Source organism: Coccinella septempunctata, chromosome 3, assembly GCF_907165205.1.
Source record: "Coccinella septempunctata chromosome 3, icCocSept1.1, whole genome shotgun sequence".
Classification (NCBI taxonomy): Eukaryota; Metazoa; Arthropoda; class Insecta; order Coleoptera; family Coccinellidae; genus Coccinella; species Coccinella septempunctata.
The window spans coordinates 28,332,335-28,360,188 of NC_058191.1; the positions used below are offsets into that span (position 1 = coordinate 28,332,335).

Here is a 27,854-nt window from a genome sequence, read left to right on the forward strand (position 1 = left end):
GTCAACGTTTTGGACATTATTTGTCCTTTCTCAAGGCTCGTTATAATTTTTAAAAATATCTCGTCTCGGCAAAGAATCTTGCTTTCATATTTCGATCAAAGGTTATTGTATTTTATTATATAAATGATAATTACCTATATAAAATATATAAATAATAAAATAAAACAACCATTGATCGAAATGCGAAAACAATATTTATTGCCGTGGCCAAATATTAAAAATTATAACTAGCCTTGAGAAAGAACAAATAATATCTGAAACGTTGGCAAAGTTGTAGATGTTTGAAAATCAGTATACACTTTTTCAAATATTCCAAACTCCCGATATTATTCCTTCAATTTGAAAGAATAATTTTTCACAACATTGGTTGTTCATTACTCATAAATATGAAAGCAAAAGAACTAAAGTCAATAAAAGATGAACTGAAAATGTATACAAAAATTATTCTCGAAATACCCAGACATTCTTCTTCAGCCATGTTTTGTGATATGAAGATTATCAATTTCGTATTATTATTATCCAAGTATAAAAAAAACAAATCCAAAAAATGCAATTCATTGAAAATCACTATTGGAAAAAATTAAAAGGATGCAGAGGTAAAAAGAAAGATTGCCACACACATTCAGCGATGAATGTTTGTGGTAATTCCATCCACAGTTCTCATGCATAATTCATCAGAATTCCAGTATTTATTGCAAGCAATATCTTTCAAATTCTTAATCTAAATTATTATTGAAGAATTCTCATAATATGTAGGTATTATATTTCTCTGGTGTACCAAAAATTTAACCTACTTTCCGTATTTGATTTTATTATTTTGCCTCGTTTGAGATTTTCTGTTCATTATTATTATTATTTTTTTGTTCATACCAGGTAGCTTATGACCGACTTTTGGGGGTAACATTCAATGAAACCGACCAGGAACGTGCTGTAGATGTCCCCGAAAATTTTATCGAAAGAAAAAAAACTCCCCCAAAATATCCGATATCCGTAAACACGGTCAAGGTAAACGAATGAAATGCCAACCTTCTGTCTCAGTACACTTTGATGCATGCTCGTAAACTTGAAATCGATCAGTAATAACATTCCGTATTTAGTAGATAATTAGATATTAACATCTTATTGTAGCTCCTTCCGTTGATCTACTTCTTATACAATAAAGAGTGAGTAAAAAGGAACGCACAAAATTCATATGTTCGGTATTTACTAGTTTGTAGAAAAGGGCTCGAACAGGTACATTTTGAATTAGGCAACTTTTCATAAATAATTGAACTCCCCACTCATTGATCTCAAAATACATAAAAAAGTAAAATCTAAATGATTTTGACTATAACATCGCCATAATAAAAAAAAATGATTAAAAAGCCCCTATCGATGACCAAATCATCCTCAGCAAAAAGTGGTATTTCTGCTACTGGAACAGCGAAAGTTGATTTATTATACGTGGAAAATTGCATGATTTATAATAAAAATTGTCCCGTTCGAGTATTTTCCTTCAAAATAGTAGGTAAATATCGAAGATATGAATTTTGTGCTTTACCTTTTACTCACCCTGCATATTATCTGATATATCCTACAGCTACACCAAATATTATAGAGTTAGCTGTGTTAGTAGTCTAACGTAACTCTATAATCTTTGATCCTACACTCAATAGGTTCAGCTAGTTATGACAAAAGAGGAGTGAATACTTCACAAATGACTGTATTTATGCACTCCATTTATAATTGAATTTCTGCCCATATATTTCATAATAAAGATTATATATTATACTCAAGACATAATCTACCAAATATTTTATGAGGCTGAAAAATTTCAAGTACTCCATAAGCGTAATGCCTTCACCTTCAATGAACACACGAGCAAGTCTGTATCAAAATTCAAATAATAACAGTTTCGTCCTGACTACTCCAATGGCAACTTAATTTTCGAAGCACGAAGGTGACGCGGTTTGTTAAACGTAAAAAAATTGACAACAGGAAATGCAAGGAAATCCCTTTCCGGTAGTACCTGTAGAGGCGCAGGTCCCCATTGAATTCTTCCGCTGTGACGCATATCAATGACTAGAGAGACCAACAGGTTTGTTGAGATTCTCGAAGACCGTTGGTTTACGTTTCTTATTATTATGACAATAAGGGGTTCTCAGAAAAGAGTACCTGTTGCAGACGAAACCTTACTCATTCTTCCTATACGGAGATCTGCCATTAACCTTGACATTTTAGCTTTTTGTTCATTATTTCGAAAAAATTTACCTTTCATAAAATCCTCACAGTTCCTAACATGTAGATGCCAGAAAATAAATGAAAAAATTACGAATGAATTTTTATAATAAATTTATCTGCTATAATCTATTGTGGTACGACTTCTACAAAGTAGTAATGTAGTGCCTCAGTATACCATGACACCCACGTATGGCTCTATTTTCAGTCGAATTGAAATTTTGATTTCAAACTACTGATAAATTATTATGTAAGAAGCATGTCGATGTCAGATTGCCAATTCGAAATTGTGAATTGTAATTAAGATCAACTATAGGGAAAAATAGGAAATTAAAAAAGACAAATCGAAGAGTACGAAAAATTTGCAGAGTTTCTTCATATTTCAGAAAGAATTGAAACAATTAAAAGATGAACACAATTTCAACTCATTTTGCCATTGCAATATTTCTTGAAAATGGTACATAAGCTTCAAAATACCTAAACAATAACTCCGTAGTTCCTCTTCAACTTCAACTAAGGATGTTGAGAATTCATCTCAAGTTTCATTGATTTTCTCTATGTTAATGCAAAATATTATTGTAACTACTACCCATATACATTGTTGTATTCCTTTCGGAACGAACTTAGTTTTTTAAAAAACTAACAGAAAGCAGGGTCGCTGTCACCAGGGCAGCTTTATTGAGGTAAAGCTCCGTAAAACCTTTAGTTATGAACACTATTATAGATTGATAGATTGTCACTTTACGAAGGATAACGCACTGTTATTTTTAATTAATTTATTTGGAAGGCACAAGATACAGAAATAGATCAATAGATACGAAAATTAATTTGAACTATGCGATATGAATGAAGAATCAATCTCAACGGTACGATCTGAACTGAACTGAGAGCGTCATGCTGCTACTTATATATTGTTTTGGAAAATGCTGACTTGAGCAAAAATGTGTTAACAATGGGGCCCTTGTATACAGGGTGGCAACATCTCCCCCCTAAAAGAAGATTTTTGATGTGCAAGAAGAGCAAAAATCTTTAAAATAAGAATTCTGAAGCAGTATGACACCTTACATGAGGTATTAAAATGTAAAGATATATTCTAATTAAATTATTCAGTGATATCAAGATTAAAATCAATAAATTATGGATATTCAATTAGTCCAAAAATGAGAGCATAGAATTATCAAGAAATTAAGACATTTCAAATTGAACGAGATATTAGAAAAAATATAAAGGAGTAAGATATATGTAAAATTGTAACAATTAATGAGGATTAATTTTTAATGTCTTGTTTGTTCTTCTCTGTGTTTGAGACCCGCTGCTGGAGGCGTCTTCTGGTCTCGATACTCGGATTTCTGTCTCAGAGGAACCTGGGTAATTAAGACGTTGGAGTTCTGCATCGTAGTAGACTTGAACTGGTTGCTGTATTGGTCTCTTGTGACATTGGTTGAAGATCTGGAAACATGGACCTGCTTCAATGGCCCTAGGCTCTTTGGTACAGCAGAAGATTCTTCGGAGAATTTGGAAACATCCACACCATTTCATAAAATTGTAGAGGACAATGAGCAAAATGGTACCACATGTAATTGATAGGGCTGTTGTTACCCACGAAGAGTGTTGGATGATGAAAGGCCTATTCAGTTGTTGTTGGAGTTGATCATCGAATTCTGCTAGCTTGTGTTGAGCATACTTGAGTTCGTGGAGGTTGACACTTGTTAATTTTATTGGTTCCATATGAATTGCGTGGACAGTGAGATTTCTCTTCAATTTCTGGCAGCAATCGTCCTGTATTATACTTGAAGATGGAATTTCATAACTTGAGTTTAGGGAAGCTAGTACTGCGCTGGTTTCTAGACTTGTATGATCAGTAAATGCCTTGCAGTGTGAGTTGAGCTTTAGAATACCCATCTTCTCGATGATTTCTTGCTTTAAGGATTCTTCACCACAGATGATAGAGATTCGAGTTGGATTGGATAGGGAGAACAGCCATTCATTAACGTCGGTCTTGTGCCAGATTTCAGCATCGGCTATGATATTTCTTTTCATGCAGGAGTCGGGAATCTTGTTGACGATTTTCATTAGCAGTTGTACTTCACAGGAAGAGTCGATTTTCTTCATGGTTGGCATCTGATTGCAAATCCACTCTCTCGGATGGTATTCAATACAATTTTCCAATTTATCAGCCAACAAATAATTTGTTCTCATAGGTGAAATCAGTAGGAAGGGTTTGGATGGTTCGATATAAGAGAATAAACTATTATCTTCAGAATGAGGGTGTGGTAAAGAGAATAGTTGATAAAGATCGAGGTCTTGTGAGGAAGAAATAGGTATTTCGAATGCAATTGTTAGTAAGCTATTTTTTATGAAAGATTTCAAGTTCATGATTTTATAGTAGTAATAAACGTTTTCGATACTCAAAGGAATAGGAAGAGAAATATTAGTAGAGATTTTCAGAAGTTCTCGATAAAGTGCTTCTGGAGGCAAAATTCTATAATTTATTATTCCATGCTGTATAAGTGAAACATCATTCACGTAATTTTGCAAATTGAATAGGAGTTCATCAGTCATTTCAATGAGCAGTATAAGATGATTTGAAATTTGAGATTCTATTTCATACGCATGTTGAATATTATTAAGATCCTTCGAGAACTGATTAAATTCTTTTAAGTTCTTATTTAAGATTCCTATGTTTTCGTTCATTTTATAAAATGAATTATTGAAATTAGAAATGGTAGATGAAAGAATTGATACTTGTTGCTGCATTAGAACATCAGTTTGTTTTTCGTTATTTATGATTTGATTTATTGCATCTGAATAAAATTGAGCGTCTTCTGAATCTGGGTTACCAGTTAACCATTTAATAGCCGTCCCGACGCCGTTAAATAAGCCACGTTTCTTTCTTGGCATATTAATTTGATGAGATATAATTTTATAAATTTCCTCAATTATTGTAACTTTGGTTTTCACGTAACTTAATTGATTTTTACAGTCATTAGAAAGATGCTCTGCCATTGCGATATCACATAGATTTATAGAGTTCGAGTAGAAACCTAATATTTGTACGACTTGATATTTGAAATGAGTTAAGTTATGATATGTAAGAATTATATATTTTTCGTTTGATATTTGTGCCTTACCAAGATTATGATATAGTAAACCGGAGGATGATTTGATAGGATTGATTTCATATTGATGTGCTTGAAGAAGGACTTGGAAAGTGAATAACTGGAGGAGAACAATTATTTTCGTCATTATCTGCATTATCTGCAACATAAGGTTTTAATTTATTAAAATGATAAGTTTTTAGTTTCGAAGGACTAATTCTCAATGTTGCTGTCTGATTATTATGTATCTGTTCTATTTTATAAGGTCCTTTGTAATTTGGAGCTAGTTTCTTATTTTTCGCTTTCGACTGTGAGTCATAAAGAAGTACAAGATCGCCTTCATTGAATTGATACGTTCTATTGTGAGTTTTATCATAATATTCCTTGGATTTATTTTTAGACTTTAGAAGATTATCACGAGCAGTTTCTCTTAATATTTTCAATTTATTTGTGATATCAGTAGCTAGTTCTGAATAATTATTTAGGTTTTTCGGATTATTTATTTGTGACGGAATTCGAGCCCTTTGTCCAAAGACTAATTCATATGGGGTTTTTTGAGTAGATTTATGTATTGAGGTATTATAACTAAACGTTGCAAAGTTGAGGAATTCATCCCAGTTATTAGAGTCTTTATTTACATAGCATTTGAAATAATCTTTAAGAGTTAGATGTGTTCTTTCTAAGGATCCTTGCGTTTGAGGGTGATATGGAGATGATTGCTTATGTTTGATCGACATTAACTTATTTATTTCCTTGAATATTTTCGATGTGAATTCTACGCCTTGATCTGTGAGAATATTGTTTGGAAATCCGAATTGTGTACAGAATTTAAGAAAGTGTATTGCTACCGTTACAGCATCATGTATGTTGAGAGCGTAAGCTTGAATGAATTTCGTTAAGTCGTCTTGAATGGTTAATATAAAGCGATTATTATTTTTCGTCATAGGTAGAGGACCAACTATATCTAAGGCAATTTGTTCACAGAATTTGGTTGAGGTAGTTGTAATGATCATAGGACTTTTATTATGTTTGAAATCAGTTTTAGATTTTTGACATATTTTGCATCTCCTTATATACTTTCGAATATGATCTTTCATATTATCCCAAAAATAGAATTTCTTTATTTTTTCGTATGTGCGTTCAAATCCTTGGTGTCCAGCTAATGGTGAATCATGATTATCGAATAAAATTTCCTTTATTAAGTTTTCATCACTTACATTAATTCGTTCGTCGCATAAAATTTCATATTCAAAGTCACGAAACAGAAAATATAAGAGACTGAAAAAGGTATCTTCTCGGATTATTGAATTATTTTTAAAAAGAGCTATATTTGGAATCGTGAACTTTTTTATGTTGTTAAAATTGAGCATTAGTCTAAGATTAACGAAAGTTGCGAATAAATCTTCGTATGTTACAGATTGATCATTAAATTCTTTTAGAAAGAGAACAAAAATAAATTGATGAGTTAACTTTTTTGCTATTATATCAGTAACTTTAGGATTTTCTGGAAGATCTGAAAAATGAGTTTTTATAAAATCAAGAAATTTGTTCGAATTTGAGTAATCGCATGACATTGGAATTATAAATGTTTTTATATTGGAAATTGGCGTATTAACAACCTTAGGTTTAGGAATTTTAACTTCTCTTTGATGAAAGCCTTTGAAGTTTTCAAACGTGAGGTCTTCATCATCTATAGAATAAACAAAATTTTTACTGTGTTCATCAGGTAAATTATATATCGTTATACTGATCGACGAATCGTGAAAAATGTATTTGATCATATGAAATATTTTTGGCCAATAAAGATTGTCTAAACCACAACTGATACGAGGGAAAGCTAAATGTGATTCATTATTTTGTTGACATAAAATTTTGAGATTCATTAGAGCTTTGAAAACTGTTTGATAAGTAGGTTTTTGGAAAGAGAGAGCTTTGGTTATGAGGTAATAAATTCTTCGGTTTTGATCACTAATATAAGCCACTTGTCCTACAGTTTTATTTTGAGATTTCAACTCATCTACTTGTCCAAATCTAGTTTTGAATATTAATGCAATTCCTTTACCCATTTTAAAATCCTGAGATACACAATGTACTAGAGAATGATTAGGTGGCGTTTCGAAAAGATCACCTAGCTTTTCTTGAATATTGGAAGAATTCTGTATGGTTTTGGATTCGTATTTATTCATAAAGTCATTATATGAGATTTCATTATTATTGTCTTGAATTAAACGACTTAGAGCATCTGCATTCTGATTCAACTTTCCTTTCTTATACACTATTTCATAATCATAGTCCATTAATTTCAATCTCCATCTCAATAAGCGACTTGAAGGTTCCTTACAATTTTTCAACCAAACTAAAGGTTTATGATCTGTGCAAATAATGAATTTTTGCCCATAAAGGTATGGTCTGTAATGTTTACAAGATTCAACGATAGCTAATAATTCCTTTTCTGTCGTGGAATAATTTCTTTCAGATTTTGTTAGAGTCTTAGAATAATAACTGATGGGTAAATCTTTTCCAATAGGTCCTTGAGAAAGTACCGCAGCAATAGCATCGTTTGAAGCGTCAGTAGTTAATATAAATGTTTCTGAAAAATTAGGAAATTTGAGAATTGGTTCTTTGGTAAGGATGTCTTTAAATTTTTCAAAGGACTTCTGACAATCTTCTGTCCATTCGAATTTTTGATTTTTCTTCAGTAAGTTATGTAATGGCTTAGCAATAGCGGAAAAGTTTTCAATGAATTTCCGATAATAACCAATAAGACCTAGAAACGATTTTAATTGTTTAGGATTTTTGGGAACTGAAATATTTTTAATAACTTCGATTTTGTTTGGATCGGGTTTAACACCTTCCTCTGATACATGATGACCTAGATACGTTATTTCTCGACATAAAAATTCGCATTTATCCGGCTGTAATTGAAGATTGTGAATTTGTAATTGACGGAAAACATCTTCTAGCATCGAATTATGATCTTCTAATGAAGAACCATGAACCACTATATCATCAATATAACAAAAACATTTAGCACCTTGGAGCCCGGATAGTACAATTTTCATAAGTCTTGCTAAACGACTCGGACTGTTTTTGAGTCCCATAGGCATTCTGTTGAATTCGTAAAGTCCTGATGGAGTAGCTATAGCCGTTTTAAATTTATCTTTTTCTTCTAACTCGACCTGATAAAATCCTGATGCGAGATCTAAAGTTGAAAAATAGATTGCATTTCCTAATTGATCTAATATGCTCTCAATATTAGGAAGTGGATAACTATCACCGACCGTTATTTCATTAAGTTTTCTAAAATCACAAACTAATCGCCATTTTTGTTGTCCTGATGCATCTTTTTTCTTAGGAACAATCCAAATTGGTGAATTCCACGGAGAATTAGAAGGTCTTATGATATCTTGATCGAGCATTTTCTGAATCTGTTCATTAGCTTCTTTTTCATGAATTTTAGGTAATCGATAAATTTTAGAAGAGATTGGAATGTTAGATGATGTTGGAATTTCATGTTTTAATGTTGGTGTTGAAGTTAAGGAATCGCCTGGTAGATAGAATAAGCTTGAATATTTATGACAAATTTTTATAATGGATGCTTTTTCTTCCTCATTTAAATGATTCAATCGAAGATTTTCTTCAAGAATTTTATTTCTTTGAAATGCTTCTTTTTTTGAGTGATTCTGATTATAGTTAGTTGAAAGATTCAAATTTATAGATTTTTCCGGTAAGAATTCAATTATTTCCAATACGGGTCTGTCTATTGTGACTTCTTTAGAATTCAAGTTGAGAATTGGAATACGAGCTTTTGAATTATCATTTGTAACAAGAGTATTGGGTATAAGAACGTTATCACATATTGTTAATTTCTCAATGAGTCCCTGTCTCAAATTGCCAACAATATCGACTTCAGCAATAACTTCGCATCGAGGAGGAATGATTATTTTATCTTCTTTAATTTCATTGTTGAAACGAATACGGTGTCCGTTTATAATTGCAACATTGTCTGCATAATTAAGAATAGCTTTTTGTTCTTGGAAGAAATCGTTACCAAGCAACCCGTCGAAATGAGTCTGTATTTTTGCAGCGTTTATAACATTGAATTTATGAACAATATTTAAGGACGATATTGACAAAGATATTTCCGTTGTTCCAATTGTATTGATAGGCATATTGGGATTTATTCCATTCAATAAAACAATATCATTTTTATCAAGATGAGTTTGGCTGGGAATAAGTGCATCATGTTTTATAATGGAACAGGCCGCTCCTGTATCAATTAAAAGAGTTACATATTTTTTAGGAGAATTTGGGATTTTGAATCTTAGAAATTTTAATTTATCATGAGGAATATTAGACTTATTGTGAGAACTGTTTATTTTTGAATTTAATTGAATGCCTTCTGAATGATTTCGTCGGAATCCTGGGCATTCTTCAGGTCCGAACTTTCCCCGTTTAAATGATTGACTTTAGAATTGTTGAATTCTCGTTTCCTACATTCTGATATTATATGACCTGATTTTTTACAATAATTACAAAACTTGTAAGATTGAGCGTTTGGATTTAAGGTATAATTAGGAGGACTATTTTGTCTAGAAGTTGAGGCATGATTATTAACGTTTGAATTATTCTTTACGAAATAATATCTTTCATTCGAAGGATTAGGAGGTCTATTATTCATATTATAATTACGTTTATAGTTATGATTTTGAAAATTAGGAGTTGTGCCATTCCTTTGATTATTTTGAAAAGAGGCTCTGTGATTATTTGAATAAGAATTTCTTTGATTGGTTATACGATTCATAGAATTAGATTTAGATTTAGTATAATTTATAATTTTTTCCTCTTGAAGAGCAATAGAATAAGCTTCATTCAAATCACCTATATTTCTAGCTCGAAGCATTTGACTTATTTCTGCTTTGGAATGAATGATGAACCGTCGAAGAGCAGTTTGTTGAATTGATTTTTTCAATCCCGGAAGTTCGTCAGGATGAGAACAACTCAAAATTTCAGCTTGAATACATTCGTTTTTTACTTTTTCCAGACGTTTAAAGAAATCAGTTATATTTTCATATGGCGCTTGTCGAATGGTTTCAAGTTCTTCGTGCGTTTGAACTAAATGTTTCGTTTGGCCATAAAATTGTTTCAAACGAATTTTTAATTGAGTCCAAGAAGTTATATCCGATAATTCTAATTCATTAACGACACTAGCTGAGAGTTGTGATACAACATAGAGTAATAAACTATCGATTTGATCAGGTGAAGCAAGTGAAAAAGCAGAATTTGTGTTTTGAATGAAGGTATTGAGTTCAGATCGATTTCCATCGAAGGGTTTGATAAACTTAAAGAGAACTGTTATTGGGAGATTATTTGAAGAACTTTCGTCGTCAGAGAGATCGTCATTTTGAGGAATATTCTTAATTTCAGGATTTGACATGATGAAGGATTTAAGGAAATTGATTTCACTTGAGAACGATTATATAAATGATGGTTGATAAACAGAAAATTGACTTACGTTTTTCTCGAGGGAATTAGGAATTTGAACCCGTGCGTAGACTCCAGTAGTCAGGTGAATCTTAGGATCCAGTTACACAGGTGGATTCTTCTGCGTAGACTCCGCTAGTCCGGTGAATCTTGAGATCCAGTTACAGAAGAGGGAAGCAGCTTTGGCTTATAGCTTGGGGTCTTTTCCTATTAAGAGCTGTGCTCATAGAGAGGCGGTCAAGATGTGATCTTCTTCTCGAGTGACACTGCACAATCACTGCACTGTACTAAACTGAAGAAACACGGCGACTGCAATCCAGTAGATATCCTGCAGGTCCTTGTAGGCTCTTTTCAGATGTCCTGTTGGCTTTCCTTGAGGTATTCTGCTGGCTCTCCTTTAGGTATCCCACCGCTCTGTCACCAATTTTTGTGTTGTATTCCTTTCGGAACGAACTTAGTTTTTTAAAAAACTAACAGAAAGCAGGGTCGCTGTCACCAGGGCAGCTTTATTGAGGTAAAGCTCCGTAAAACCTTTAGTTATGAACACTATTATAGATTGATAGATTGTCACTTTACGAAGGATAACGCACTGTTATTTTTAATTAATTTATTTGGAAGGCACAAGATACAGAAATAGATCAATAGATACGAAAATTAATTTGAACTATGCGATATGAATGAAGAATCAATCTCAACGGTACGATCTGAACTGAACTGAGAGCGTCATGCTGCTACTTATATATTGTTTTGGAAAATGCTGACTTGAGCAAAAATGTGTTAACAATGGGGCCCTTGTATACAGGGTGGCAACAACATACTCACTCGAACACTAACATGATTTGAGTAATCTTCTAATGAATTTCAATTAGTTGTAGTTAAGAAAAGGTATGGAGAAACCAGAGTGGTACTAAGTCGTATATAGAATATAGATTTACTAGATAAATTGAAAGTTAATGGAGTACTAGTCAACGATAATACAGACCTTTACAATTTGACTCTCATTATTGGAATTTTGTCCTAGGAAATGGACGAAAGACGAAACACCCTCAGTCTGAATTTATGATTTACTAGATATATACTTTATAAAAGTTGAATAGTTTTTTTTTTCTGGATACTGGTGATTTTCAACATTCTTTTCTTTATACTTCATTATCTGCTCCAATAACAATTAACAATAAAACACCACATTCTTAGAAGAAGAATCATAACAAACACTTTTAACTATGTCTTCGATTATTTATAGAGTGGTCTCAATGGAAGTGCCACCACACCAAATTCTAAACCAGTACCACCTCCAAGGGATCATCTCAAAATAGAGAAAGATGGCCGACTAGTCAACAGAGCTCCAGCTCCTCAGCTACCTGCAAGAATAACAAATAATAACAACAACATCACAGCTATGACTCCAGCAACACCTACAGCTGTTACAGAACCTACCAGAGAGCAACTCAACAGCATCAAAAAATATCAGGTACCTTTTGATTAATCTATATCTTCCTTACTGAGATTTTCGACCACTAGATTGAAGTGGATAAAAACATACCCTTCTGCTATGGAAGCCCAGTTTCAAAATGGGATCCGTCCCATAATAATAAGAAGGTAATTTTAACCACTGCAAACAGTAGGGACATAATAAAATCTTATTATGATAATATTGTGAAGATCTCCGTCTTGTCTTCAATTTGTCATGATAGTAGAAGTAGTAGAAGCGACGAGAACATGACAATCGTCACCTTAAAAGTGTTGTCATCAATATCCTTACGTAAAAATCCAATTACTCCCACTCCACAAATAAAAACGTTATCAGTAGGGGCCAATAATACACGGAGTTTTACATCACTATCAACAATGCACAGGTAATAACAATATTGGCTTGTTTTAATGATTGCGAAAGTCAATACGAGATGTTTGTAGTCGGGTTGCATTGAATATAAACATTAAATCAAATGTGAAATTTGAGTGCTTTCGACGATTATGAGTGCAGTATGTTTTAATATTGAGGATAGATGGTGTTTGATAGAACAGGTTAGAGGTAGAAAGCAATAGGTACCTTTGACATACATATGTAGCTATTGATCGACAGAATATAATCTCTGATGAGATGATTAGCAAAAAGATTATTGATTTTGTCGTGATTCTCCCTTGGTAAAAAATAAACCTATGACCTATTGTTGGTTGGTGCCCTGAACTGTTTATTCTTTGAATATTACATTTAATATCAGTCTTATAATTCTTCCGCTAAATATTTATCATCTTTTCGGATTGCTTTTTTTTCAGCTCATGCTAATAATTACTCAACTCAGGTATACTTTTATACAGGCTACTCTTCAATCTGTTTGCAGAACAAAGTTAAAGAAGTTACCTTGCTAAAAATCCCAATGCTCTGTATAATAGCTGTTCGTAATATGCATAACGAACTTAATATGCATTAAGAACAGCCTAGGTGAAATATGTATTTCACCTCGGTTTTTGGATATTACATATAATGTGTGCCAACTAGAATCAACAATTAGGCTTAGAAAGATTACTTATCAGTGTTGCATTCAGCATTCAGATACTTTCGGGAACAGTAGATAACACATTCAAAAATACACTCCTCAATGTCATTAAAGCAGTTAGCATACTTTATTTGTCATACGTAATATTTTCCATTGCGATGTCTTACCTATAAAACCGATAATGTTTTGAAATTTTATATTGAAAGAAATTGAATTGTAGTAGTTTACATTTGCTGTTTGCTCTCAAGCAATAAATTGGTTATTAATTATACCTACTTAATTTATCATTTAATTTCTATTAAACTAAAAGGGAAACGGTTGTGCAAAGTGGGAGCAATATTATTATTGATGTAAGATGTAAGTCCACATTATCTCAAATGTGTTCGAATTAAATTGATTTTTTCAGATGACTGTACTTACTGGGTAAATTTCTGAACCAATTCAGATAATTCATTGTAATTTTTACCACAATCGCAAATTTTATCAATCCATTCAAACTCTTCAATTTATAATTTGCTTGAATGATATAATATATAAGATCATGAGAGATGATTTTTCGATTGTTTTGTGCTTCCATAAGTTTCGATATTGCCAAGCTTTCTTTAACCTTATTGATCAAGAGAATAAGGAAAGAGTTTGACATAACCCTTGTTGGATAACTTACCCCAAGGGTTTTCGGGAAAAACATTTTCCAACCAAAATGTTGCAGGTGCATTGTTGTGTGAATGAAAAATTGATCGGACTCAATATTTTGTTTATTTAATATTTTTGAAAGTTTTATACATTATCATAATGAAGGAACTGGAAGATGTGGGTGGAATTTTGTGCTCGGAGAATATTCATCATATAGATGAAAAACTATATTCCGAAAATCATTCCTTTGGATAAAATCTTCTGTGAGATATATTTGAAAATTTTTAATATATATGAATGATATAAAAAAGATTAGTGCGTGCGGTGTGAAATCACTAAATTTTTTTCAGAATACACAGGGGAGTGTCTATATTTTTGTCCATTATATACAGAGCAAATGAGTGAAATTTAGTTGAAAATGTCGCACGACAATAACCTGTCTTGCTCTTGACTTCTTGTCAATATTTTGGCTCGAAAAGAAATTATAACATTTTAATATATCCGAACCTATCAATAAAATATGGACAGCACGATTAGTTGGTACGAAAGTACCTAGTTGAGTGTAAGAAAAGTTAGAATCAATAATTTAATTGTAGTTGTCTATTCTATATTTTTCTTTAGGAACAAATCAGAAAGAGAAAGGAAGAAGAAGAAAGAATAGCTGCTCAAAACGAATTCCTCAATAGGTCATTACGAGGATCGAAAAAATTACAGGCGCTGGAAAGTAGAAGTCAGGGAACTATCAACGATGCTTATTCAGATGATGAACTGGGAGAATCGTCAGGTTCCGTCACACCTACGGTGGCATCGGAAAAAGAAATTGTTCACACCACATACAGTGAGTTCCAATATATCTATATATAATCCTAGAGGATCCACTTCAATACTCAATCCTAATTAAAAAATTAATGTCTGAATATCGCGCAGAAACATTTGGCGCCTGTATTGAACTTATATACAGGGTGAGTCTTTCACTCGTACAAATATTTTAACAGTAGATTCTTGAGGTCAAAAGAAACACTCTCTTCCTATAGCATTTGTTCCACCTGATTAAAAGATAGCCATTATAAGTTTTCAAAATGAGCTGTGGCACCCCTGGAAAAACAAAAATACCTTCAGTGTTCAGAATAACTAGCTGAATCTGTGACACTATACATACTGTGAATTTTTAAACAGAATACAAAGCCAAAATACCCTATTTTTCAATATTAACTTAATTTATTAATATAAAATTACTCGAAAACGGCGCGTTATACAAGAAAATATGCTTTTATTTTACAAAACGTTCAAATATTCATAACTTCATTCATAACTGAAACTCGGTTTCAAGAGTTGGGTTCTTTGAATTTTTGGTATTTTTATGGTAGTAATGGTCATTAAGAGAAAACTGGAAGACGTGGGTGATATCTTGTGTTCGAAAAAGATTAATCAAATAAATGAAAAACTATATTCCGAAATTCATTTTTTTATTACCTACTTAATTCGCCGCCAAAACAGTTTTTGCTTGGCTCTCTAATCACAATATTTATGAGTGTTTTCAAATTTTTAATTGTGAAGCGGTGCGTAAATAAGGGTGCGATCATAATTTGAAAGTAGAAAAATGTCTTTAAGTGGCCACAACCGCTGTTACCCCATTTCAACTTTCGTATTGTTCTAAAAAACCCTTCCATTTGATACCCATGCAAACAAATAAAGTGTTTGTGAGGAAATAACTAGCCCGCCATATTGGAGTTCCGCCATATTGTATTTGAAGTGTTTCGAAATACTTTCACCAGGCCCTTTCATTTGTTACTCACAAATTAAGAGGGTGCTTAAAATATAACAAGTCTGCATCTTGGGGTGTTCACCACATTGCATTTAAAGTAAATAATTCATTTAGTTTTTCGTATTTTTATTTATTTGAAGAAAACCCTTCCATTTGAAACTGCTTTTTTTCTCGATTTTTTTCAGTCTTACCTACTTTGGAAGTTGAAATATTTCGAAAACTCTGCTAATAAGTGAATCTTTATTTCCATTCTTTGGTTTAATAAGTTAATTAAAGGAACATTCTTATAATAATTCTTTCAATGTTGCTGCATCATAATTTTGTCCTCGAATGAAATACTCACTATATTTCTGATTTAAAGTAGTAATCTTATCCTAATTTCATCTTCTTCTTTATTTATTCGCCTCTTTTGTAGCTATTGTTGACGTTAATGAAGAAAAATTTCTTGTAAGATTTATTGAACTCATTTTGGCTCATTCATCTATTGAACGTTTCGTCAAGCATTCGCCGCCTTCAGGGATTCTCTTGTTTTAAACCGAAGAAATTATCCATGCATTCAGTTACACTTCATTTTTTAAATCTCAAAAAATTTTGTTCAACTGAATAAACATTGCGAAAAATTAAGGATAATTATCTGAAGTCTGTAAGCCTTTGTACGGAAATGGATGTTATACATGTCATCTAAATAAATAACAAATTCTGGAATCCATAAAAAGAAGACGGGACTCTTATATCCTAGCTGGAAGCGGCCATTTTCAACAAGTTGTGTAGTTTGAAAAGGTTTTCGACGTAACATTCATTGTTCGATTGCTCTACTCAAAAATCCTAAAACAGAAGTTTGTATTTATATTTATAGATCAGAACTGATAGAAATTTATTGGACCACTCCGTATAATCATATTGTTTTCCACCCACCTGTGGTTGGAATTCGTCTTAAAAACAAACGTCACGCCTTAATTGAATTCGCAGCTTATATTAATGGTGTTAAAATCCGTTCCAAATATCCCTCGCGATATCTGTTTCAAGAATTATGTTGACTGAAATTTTTAATATCAGGTTACGGGGATCTTGTGGCGGCAGTGCAACGTCTGCAGTTACAACTTAAGAAAGCTGGCGCTGGTGGCGGACTGAGCGGTATCGACGGAAGGGTAGCTGCTGTGCAGTCGCTTCTTCTATCGCCACAGTTTGGAAAGGCCTTAGCGGTGCACAATAAGGTGCAAGCAGTGCGTACCAGGACTATCCCAAGGCCGCAGAGTAATGCTCAAGCTGCCCTCAGAGACTGCCTTGACGCCCTTGCTAATCTGCAAACTGCCTATGCTGTAGAACTGGCGACACTACTTACAGGTGAGTTTTCAGGTTTTCAGTTTTCATAAGGGTTTCCTCAAATTCGCAATGAGTAAATCCCCTAGTAGGATGAACTTAGAATCTGATACAAATATCATTGTTTTCAGGGTATGAGTTTGAAGCTCTTATGGTTGCTCATGATGGAGTGATTTCGACGCTACCGCCAGATACTACTGTGAACGCATCACCCCAACCTTCACAAAACACAATAAGATCGACGGTGTCGGATCATAGGTATGGGGAGGAGAACATTAAAATCATCAAAATTGAAAAGAGTACCGAGCCCCTTGGTGCTACAGTACGAAATGAGGGAGATGCAGTCGTAGTAGGTGAGTTTAGAAAACCATTCATAACGTCTTGACTGACGATAACTACACCATTCTCACGAACTCAACCGAAAACGATGGAAATAACGCCTTTAGTATACAGGGTGTATTTGAAGGTGAGGCTTTTCTTTTCAACAGAAAGTAGAACTGGTCAAAATGAAGCGTTTCACCAAAAATCACCTATACAAAACTTTCAAAATGTCAAAGTTGAAAAAAAAATTGAGAATGATTACTGAAATAGATCCTAATAATATGACCCTAGACAGTGGGAAAAAACTTATCTCCTGATTCGACCATCTGGTTTCGTTTAGGATATTGGCTCATTCGATATTTACGTGGTAATGAAAATGGAAACTTAGAATTTCCGAATTGTTGCCATTATTTTTTAGTAACTTACACAATTTTTTGAAATGGCTCAGAAGAAGGCTTAGGACACAAGTGTAAAAAAAAATAATACTTCAAAATCTGGCGAGATAAAATTCGTCTAAAATATTCACGAATTTTGTCATAATGGGCATCACAATCTTCTTGTTCGAACAGGGTTTTACCTCAGCCATCTTGGATATTTTATATAGACAATTTGTAGTTAAACGACATAGGGCCTGTTCCGATATTGCTGGTTTTACTGGCCAGCAATCGAATAACAATAGAACTGGAACGACTGGGCCAATAGGAATCGTCTCTGAATTACTGACAGTACTGTTCAGGAATATCGGAACAGACGGTTATTTTGATGAGTTCTACCTTCTGTCAAAAAAGCTTCACCTTTGAGAACACTCTGTATTAACTGAGCGTCTGACTATATAAACTAACCAATAAGCACATAAGGTTCGTCGAAGATGTTAGCGAATATAATTTTCAATTCAATTCCTCTCCTCCCAGTTCCTTAATTAATCTTGACTATTTGTACCTTTTTGGTGAATAGTTATTGGTATTGGTCCTGTACTCTCCACGCACAGTAACGAACAAAAGAACAAATACCGTGTTATTTTGGGGAAGTGGAGACAAACGTTTTTACAAGAGCTGAGCTTAATTATAGGCGCTTGTGATGGGCATTCTTCAAATATAAAAATTTTTGTTTTCTAGCTAGCAAAAATCTTTCAGAGTAGGTACCTACTTAGATTGAGAATCCCTAAAAAACAATCTCAGCGTATCTTTCGGCCTATATGCCTATTTTTCTCGATTTCTTTCGAAAGATCGCACATTTGAAGTCATAAAGTTAGAATTTTTCTTGTCTTCAATGGAGCACCAATTTTATCAACATGTAATCACTTTTCACCAGGCCGGGTAGTCAGAGGAGGTGCCGCCCATCAGAGTGGACTCCTGCACGAAGGTGACGAGATCCTGGAAGTAAATGGAGTAGAAATGAGGGGCAAAAGTGTAAATACTGTCTGTGATATTCTGCAAAGTATGGATGGCGAGTTAACCTTCCTCATCGTGCCAGCTTCTCAAGCGAAATCTTATTCTGGAAGAGATTCTATTCTACACGTAAGAGCTCATTTCGACTATGATCCTGAAGACGATATGTACATTCCCTGTCGAGAATTGGGCATCAGCTTTCAGAAAGGTGACGTCCTTCATGTGATAAGGTGAGAAAAATCATACTTATTAATCTCCGAAGAAAATATTTAAATTGAGGTTCATACCTACAGTCCCTGGCCATATTATTAGACGCATTGATTCGATGCAAAATCTCAATATTGAATTATTAAATTGAATGTTTATGTTACATATACTTCATCTGTAAATGGTTTTCACATATAATATATCATATTCAATAAAAAATATTGATTTATTGATGATTAAACATGAAATTCTAATATTTTGCTGAGCCACCCTGTGTAGCTATGAGAGCTTCATTCTATCAATGCAGAATTGTTCGGTTTGCTGCATTCGAAGATAATGATTTCATATGTGGATTATCGAAATAACGTCCAACCTGCAGAATGCAAGACGTCCACTAAAAAACATAGTACTGATTCATACTTAAGTACTAATACTACAACATCAAAAATAAATGCCAAATAGAACAATTTAATGAGAGTCGTAGATAAAACTGACATTCTGTGGAAATGAAATTCAAATATTCTGCTTTTTCCTCCGGCAATACCAGTAAATATAAAAAAAATCCTCAGTGCGTCTAATAAACTGGCCAGGGACTGTATGAGAATTATTCTCGACAGAAACGTAAAAAAATATTCTTGAGCGCTTTCTGCTAAATATTTCGAAATCCCTCGGAGATTTTGGGTGGTAAAATATCATGAAACAAGAATTGTGAAACGAGTGTGTGAGTTGCTAATTCTCTTTTATTGTTATATATTTCGTAGGATATTTCACAACAGATTCTTTTCTCAGTTTATTTTGATTTATTATTTTATTGCAGTGAAAAATTTAACGTCCTGAAAGAAAGACTCGTAATTGATTTTCGTTATTATTTCATTGATTTTTCATCTGTTGATTATACTTAAACCCAAAAATAATATGAAACTTGCATTTTTCATTAACGAATTGTCATTTGGTCTCCCTGATTTAACTGTGCCATAAATATCTAAAAACTTTTTTCTTTGAAACGTTTTAGATATACGATATTCACAGAAAAATCACAGCATCCTTCAACCTTCTACAAACAAAGGAAACTGTCGTTGAGTTTCCTTCAAATTGATTTTATCAGAAGTGTTCATATTTCTTATTGAATAATATTTCAGCCAAGAGGATCCAAACTGGTGGCAAGCATATAGAGAAGGTGAAGACGACCAAACTCTTGCAGGACTCATCCCCTCCCAAACATTCCAACATCAGCGGGAGAGTATGAGATTGGCTGCAGAAGAAAGGATGTCCAAACCTCAGAGAAAATCTTCTACTCTTTTATGTGGTAAAACTGCAAGAAGAAAGAAGAAGAAAGGCGCCTATAGCGAAGGTGGATATCCTATGTATTCTAACGCCGTCGAGGATTATGATCCTGATGAAATCTTGACGTATGAGGAGGTATCGTTGTATTATCCAAGAGCAAATAGTAAGAGACCGATAGTTCTGATTGGACCACCGAATATTGGAAGGCATGAGCTGAGGCAGAAGCTTATGGAAGATGCGGAGAGATTTGCTGCAGCTATTCCTCGTAAGTACTTTTGATAAGATATATTGAATCTTCTATAGAACGACTCCAAATGAATTCTGAAATAAGATAACCGTTTTGCATTAACCATTACCAGATACGTCCAGAGCTAGAAAGGAGAATGAGGTTGACGGTCAAGACTACCACTTCATCACAAGGGCGCAATTCGAAGCAGACATCCTATCGAGAAAATTCGTAGAACATGGCGAATTCGAGAAGGCTTATTACGGTACTTCCTTGGACGCAATTAGGTCGGTGGTGAACTCAGGAAAAATATGCGTCCTGAATTTGCACCCTCAGAGCCTCAAGATACTCAGAACTTCGGATCTGAAACCTTACGTAGTATTTGTGGCCCCACCAAGTCTGGAAAAATTGCGACAGAAGAAAATTAGGAGTGGAGAATCGTTCAAGGTAAGAACATTTCGAGAAGTTAAAGTTAAAGTTGAAAGTTCACTGTAAAAAAATAGATGAAATATATTCAGGAGAAAATATTTCGGTCAAATAATCACCCTGTACATAGAAATAATTCACGAACCAAAATATATGTTTTATCAACTGAATGGTTATCTGCATCCTACAACTTATAAAATATTTTGATTCCTGTATCCACTCTTTTCCTTGCTTTACTTCTGGACTACCCTGAATACAATACATACAATTATCATTCATCTGCCTCCTAAGGGAAAGTCAGAATCCAAGATCCAGGGAATAAATTTGCCATGTAGAACATTACATAAAAAATATTACAAGTCGTCGTTCCCAAATAAAATTATTGTACTAAGAGCTTAATCTTTTTCAGGAGGAAGAATTGAAGGACATCATAGAGAAAGCACGCGAAATGGAGGATAAGTACGGTCATTTCTTCGATATGGTCATCATAAACAATGACACAGAAAGAGCTTATCACCAACTCTTAGGCGAAATAAATAGCCTAGAGAGGGAGCCGCAATGGGTACCTGCAGCTTGGGTCAAAGTGACCTAAATATAAAAATTCACCTTTCCCTAAGGTTGTTCGAGTAACCCCATTCAAAAATAGACAAACCCGACTGAAAACAATTTAGAAAAGATGTACATAAGAGATTTTATAAGTCGACTGATCTATTTTAAAGTGATTAATTATATCAGAAATCAAATTAATTCACAATGAGTGAGTTGTGAAAGGAAAGGAAAATCTCTGGAAAAGGATTGAAAAGAAAAAAAATACTTAAAGTGTTTGGATGACGTAGAATAAATTTCAGGGATCTTTATTCATAGTTATTTTCTAGTTGCATGATAGTCGCCAAGCAAAATATGTACTAGATGAAACAAAAGTGGTATTTAATATCGGTAAAATGAAAAAATTAATCATTTTCACAGCGAGCGAAATAATCGAAATTCATAACTACCCTGCCCTGCCACTATACATTAACTTGAATCAGTTGCTGCAGGACATGCGAGAAATTCAGGTTAAAAATTATGATAAAATGAGTATCAGTTTATTATTCTTCCTGAAATGGGACTTTTATTTATTTCGACAGGAAATTTTTAATATTCGAAAGAACGATTTAAATGCTCTTCAGTGTTTCTCTCTAATAAATTCATCAAATTCAAGAAAATATCTTGCTAATGAGTAGTTTTGAATTTTCCTAAGGTATTTTAAAAATCTGAATTGTACGACTTGATAATAATTGCTCGTGATATATTTATATCATGAAATAGAAAAATTATAATGATTAGATTATTGTATTAACCAAAAGAATATAAATCTTCCTTTGTTCGGAAACGGAAATGAAATTGAATAATAACGTCATCAAATTTTCAGAAAAAAATTAAGGAGATTGAACCTATGTAATTTTTCTACAATAAATGTGATTTTATTTTCTCAGTTCAGTATAGGAAATCGCAATGTTTCCATTGAAAATATTGAGGTTGTAATACAAAGTGATTAATTTGATTTGAAAGGTTGATTCTTTTTCACATATACATATATGCAGAGTGTTTCATGAACATTACTATCAAATGATTTAATCTCCGAGTTATTTGGAGTCGGAAAGGTCCTCTGTCCGGAAATGCTTAGTTTCCAAGATACAAAAGAGTTACATATGTTCCAAATAAATTAAAAATTCCTCGATATTTTCGAAACGTCTTGAGATATTTGAATGAGATTTGGTAAAAACCTCTTAAGGGTATGTTGGTGTAATGAAATTCATTGTTCGATTGCTCTACTCGAGTATTTCTTTGAATAACAAATGTTTTAAATTTTTACTGAAAAGACGTACTATTTTTGTCTTCATAAATATGAAAGTCAATGCCAGTACGCATTACACTGTAGATACTGAAGACGATGAGTTATTCAACGTGGAATTTTTACCGAATCTCTTTTGAATATCTCAAGCCTTTTAAATATCGACGAATTCGTTTTTTATTCTTAATATATTCAACCCCTTATAGATATAGGGGAAAAGACGCATTTCGTGCCAAAGGACCTTTTTGACTCTAACTAACCCAAAGAAAAATGAGTTTGTTCGCCCTGTTTATGAAACACTCTGTATATTCAAATATAATCACGCTCCTTGAATAGCCACGGGGTTGCCTCTCAAATCAATGCTATTACTTCAGTACGAATAATACAACCAGCACCTACCTATGAGGTATTTCAATTATTTTTATCTACCAATGAGATTTATTCAATAAACATCACTTCATCTGTCAGTTTTTCGCTGAAATTTTGTGATAATTGTCAAAAAATTTTCTCAAATTCGGTACATTCCAACATCGGGTATGTAAAAAAAAAATGAGTTATGTTATTTGTTGAAGAAATATGTTGTGGTTGTGCCAAAGGAAAGAAACATAATAATTAAATTTTTCGTACGGGTGTGTTGTTCCGCATATCTCTAAAATCAAATATGTGAATATTATAGGGAAAGTAGATTATGATGTGCTCATTTCTATTCAAAAGTAAAAGTATGAATATAAATTTTTAAGTAATACGTTGAAACAATCATAAAAATTAAGTTTTTTCTATTGAAATATATAAATATATATACATATATCTTTTTTAGCTGGGTAAAGTTTTGATGTGAAATGAATAATTTTGAACAGTCATCGCTTTTTCCCTATCAATATTTGACATGTGGTAGATGAAATTCAAAGACGGCAATAATCACTGTATATTAATATATTAAGAAATAGATTTGTTTCGGAGAAATGTTTAATCTGTTTATAGTAAAATTAGGCAAATCAAATATTATGTAAATATCAGGAGCTCATCTTGGAAACTTGATCACGTAATGCTCAGAGAGATAAATCGATGTTAGAAATATGATTGAATAAATTTCTTCACACTAGTCCAAAAATATTTAGTTGAGGGAGGTATGATAGATTATGTATTTTGAATCATCTACAGTTAAATCGTAAGAGAAATTTTATTTATTTAAACTTAGGTTTTGCCATTTAGGTATCGCTTTAATCAATCTTGAATTATATGAATGATGGCGCGGCGAAAAACTCTCTGGTAGAGATTTTTAGATTTTTCCCAGAATTGCTTACATTCCCTGTGTTATATATGAATATCGTTTTATTCAATTTTGTCGTAACAAATGGTTTTCAGTTATAATAGTGATTCTGTATAGTTGAAATAATTTCGATTTCAACTCCTATGTTTTGCAATATGAATTATATTCTGTCCAAACAGTCTTTCAGATTATATGTATATTTTTCTTGTCCACTATATATGTATCACTTACTTGCTGATATGAAGTCATATTTACTTGTATGTATAAATATTTGTTCAGTTTTATTTTTGTTAATGGTTAATTGTATGTATATAAAAGATATCAGGTGTAAATATAACCAGACCCTATGGTGTCTGATGTAGTTTGTAAAAATCTAAACGTTTTGGAAATATGACTTCAGGTTCCTTTCATTCGTACATTTTGTTATTCATAAATCATTGTTTTAGAAATGCAGAAATATACATTTCTCACCATTAACTCTATTTTTCAATCATTTTCTTGTTGTCGACATTAGAATTTTTATTTCAAAATTGTAGTTATAAAAAAACAGTTCCTGAACAAAATTATGCGATGACAAAACAGGAGTGGAAAGTGCTATAAAATACAGGGTATCTCATTCAAAATATCGAAGGTGATGGTACTTACTTTTCTGAGTAAGCGAGGATGATCGATAGATCATCATGATCAGGCGGTTCAAGGCAAATGATGAGTGACTTTCTGATGTGCCTCACCATCTCATTCTGTCAGAACTCAGGAGCCGCCCCGCCTGATCATGATAAAACACACCTATTTTCAGAAAAATCCTGCGTTGAATGTTCCACCCACTTCCTCAGTACCATCATTGAGTATTATCATTAAGTTTAATATTAAATGGTACCATGCATCTCCTATCACACATGCATTCTATCTCTATATATATATATAATGATGTATTTCTATATAAGAAGTTTCATCACGTCCAAGAACACACTGCAAATCGTATAGGTACCTAATCTGTTTTAAGTTTTTGAACCATCACTCTAACATTTAATGGTATTTTAACTTTGAAATTCTGGGTAGTTTTCCTTTTTGCAATTCCTTCCTTTTACAAAGCATCGTGTTAAAGTTCTTCTCAATCCTTATCTTTTTAATCATAACATCACTATAGGTGGGTTCGCTGATATAAGATGTACACTTGATTGTTATTGTACCTTCCCTAGATATTCTGAGGATGTCACTCTATCAATCACTAGATGTAAAGGAGTGAGATCTGTGATGACCTCAACTACACTAGTTGGGCACGTTCTCTTATAACACCAGTGATGCACGCATAGGCAAGAATTACAATAAGTGCTTCTCTGACACACACGTGTGTTGTGTTGTCAAAGGCCCCACAGATATGTCCAGTAAGGCGAACATTGCGATTTCTTTGTTGTTCAGAGTCTTGTGGATGACTTTCAGTTTTCAGTAGGCTGATACAGAGCAGTCTCTGTTGGGCGACCAGCCGTTTTGTTCTTGACGAATTTTCAACCAACCTCGTCAATTTTTCGGAGGTCAACTTTCTGCATGCTCATCTCCCAGCAAATAAGCCCTTTTCATCTGGGCTAATCCGAACTCAATCATATTTTGTGATGATACTTCAATTTCCATTTGAAACGCGAGACCATCAAATAAATATATGAGACACATCAATTCTTAATAGTTTCGTTTCATCATTTGAAAGCATAAAGTAATCACTTCGATTTCCAGTTTGATTGTTATTTGCTTCAAATCGGTATTCACTATTCAGTACTCATAAAAAGAGGAGACATGCTCAACTTAACGTTTTTATATCAATCCCAAAAGTTGGCATTTTGTATGAATCTGTTGATACAAAGACTCTTCCAGAATGAAACAATAAAAAGTATCTTCGTCATAAATTCGGTTGTTAATCTTGCTTATCCTACAACGAGATTCAACATTACATCTGGTGATCCACCTTTCAATCCAGATGTAAAACCTGAATTATACGTCACAAATTTGAACTTTTCGAAGCTAGAAGAAGTTTTGGATGTCCAAGGTACCAGTGTTAGCTTCAATGCCCTTACTAAATATTGGATTATCTCTTCAAATTTTCCAATTCATCACCAAAACTATAGTTCACATCATGCCACAAAAGTTTTTATTTTCAATATTACAGAGTGGAATCTGGATAATTCATATGGACAAAATCGATATACTCCATTGTGTCCGAATAGAGTTCCTTTTATAGTTAATCCTCAATATACATATCCAACGAATTTGGTGTACTGTTACAGTGTAATCTGGAGGCCTTACCAGAACTGTGTTAATTGCAAGGGTCTTAAAGGAGGTATCTTCTTCGATGTTGTTCACATGTTTGCTGTTCATTACAACGTAACCATCTTGTTCCAGAAATGTAAGGAAATTGGCTGTCGAAATATTTTCAGAGAACCTTCAGGCAACAAATGTAATATTTTAGTGACTTTCTTATACCTAGATAATTCGTTGATGGCTTTCTACCCTCCTTGGGTTGACGATTACGATTTTTGGTTTGTACCAAGACAATCTGAAATACCTCATTGGAAATATATTTTTGTTTCTTTGCCTGATGATGTTTGGATAGCTTTGGATCTGCACCATTACTTTGGTTTCAGTTTCAAGGTGGACTGCCAAAAAAATTATACATAAAAGGTATCCTGTAAGTCGGTTTCTGGAAGTTTCGATATTAAATTTCAACATTTTTCTGGAACAAGGAATGCGTATGGAGAATGATCATATCTCAGATATATTATATTCTGTCGTCTTCCTCAACGCCATATTCATTCTAAACACCGTTTTCAAAACACGTTTCACTTATTTGTTATTAGGATCAAACTATTACAGCGACACAATTTCGACAATCCATGATGCAGCTGAATATGGATTTTACGTAACGTATTCACGACATCTGAAGAAAAATCTAATGAATCGTTACCCAGAACTCGAGGATTATTTCTTATCACGTTTCGTTTACGCGGACGAAGAAAACTGGACTGATCTTGTAGCTTACAACAAAAATACCGTGGCTATGAAATCTTTGATCAGTTCGAAGTATATCAAAGAAAAATGTTTGGATGAGAAAGGAAAACCTTTGATACATATGCTCAAGGAACCCATACAGAAATCTAACTACCTTATTTACTATCAGCGGAATCACCCCTTGTGGTCACGATTTCCATACTTCATCAATTTGCTGAGAGATCACGGTTTCCTCCAAATTATCGAACTAAAATATGTTACTGGCGATAATATTGTAGTGTCAGAAGTGGACGATGCCAAAAAATTGGGTTTAAGCCACGTGGAAGGACCCTTCTTGATGTGGATATTGGGGCACGTAGCCGCCATTATATTCTTCATTTTTGAAAAGGTATTTGGGAGAAAACTGTGCTGATTACTTATGAATGAAAAAAAAATCTTTTACCCCAAAATTGTTGCATAGTCATTTACTTATTTGTGTTTTACCATTGAATGAAACTATGAAACACTTTGTAGCCTCTTAATCAAATTTTAGTCATTGTGTTTGTGCACATATAATTTTACAATGGTGATCATGTAGTTATATATTCTTAAAATAAATTATCCTAATGCAGGAACTTTTGTTTAAAGGAGGACGCGTTTTCCTACAAATTCTGTTCCTTTTGAAAGGATTCCCACCCCCCCTATTTCTTCTATAAATGGAAAATCTCAAGGGTATTTAGAATGAAAGTTTAGTATTATTAGTAAAGTGGTCTTTTAAGTATTTCACCTGACCTTTCTCTTACAACTGCGGCCGTAGGCGTTCTAAGTTTATACTATGGAATGTATATAGAGATTCTCCATAGTCACACTCATATATGTCACATGGTTATTACTCCGCCATCTTGAA

General features: G+C 33.3%; 3 protein-coding genes across 5 annotated transcripts in view; 2 read left to right on the forward strand and 1 right to left on the reverse strand.

Annotated features, from left to right (window-relative positions):
* The window catches only part of LOC123308944 (protein PALS1), a 71,794-nt gene extending 50,152 nt beyond the window's left edge, over positions 1–21,642 (forward strand). For 2 of the 3 annotated variants that reach the window (XM_044891774.1, XM_044891776.1), the window contains 9 exons: positions 874–1,005; positions 12,043–12,270; positions 14,552–14,768; positions 16,752–17,039; positions 17,147–17,368; positions 18,648–18,954; positions 20,071–20,480; positions 20,575–20,888; positions 21,277–21,642. In XM_044891774.1, coding sequence (XP_044747709.1) covers positions 874–1,005; positions 12,043–12,270; positions 14,552–14,768; positions 16,752–17,039; positions 17,147–17,368; positions 18,648–18,954; positions 20,071–20,480; positions 20,575–20,888; positions 21,277–21,459 — 2,301 coding nt within the window. In that variant the 3' untranslated portion in view covers positions 21,460–21,642. The remainder of the gene's footprint in view (positions 1–873; positions 1,006–12,042; positions 12,271–14,551; positions 14,769–16,751; positions 17,040–17,146; positions 17,369–18,647; positions 18,955–20,070; positions 20,481–20,574; positions 20,889–21,276) is intronic. The other variant, XM_044891775.1, reaches the window with a different exon arrangement.
* On the reverse strand, positions 3,456–11,077 carry LOC123308945. Its single transcript, XM_044891777.1, has 2 exons — positions 10,831–11,077; positions 3,456–5,466 (listed from the first exon to the last, which is right to left on the reverse strand). Exon 2 carries the CDS (start codon positions 5,461–5,463, stop codon positions 3,475–3,477), a length of 1,989 nt encoding a protein of 662 aa, XP_044747712.1. The 5' UTR covers positions 5,464–5,466; positions 10,831–11,077; the 3' UTR covers positions 3,456–3,474.
* Positions 21,643–23,187: 1,545 nt separating the features above from the next.
* On the forward strand, positions 23,188–27,380 carry LOC123310388. Its single transcript, XM_044893857.1, has 2 exons — positions 23,188–23,869; positions 26,834–27,380. Exons 1-2 carry the CDS (start codon positions 23,841–23,843, stop codon positions 27,378–27,380), a joined length of 576 nt encoding a protein of 191 aa, XP_044749792.1. The 5' UTR covers positions 23,188–23,840.
* The last annotated feature ends 474 nt before the right edge of the window (positions 27,381–27,854 follow it).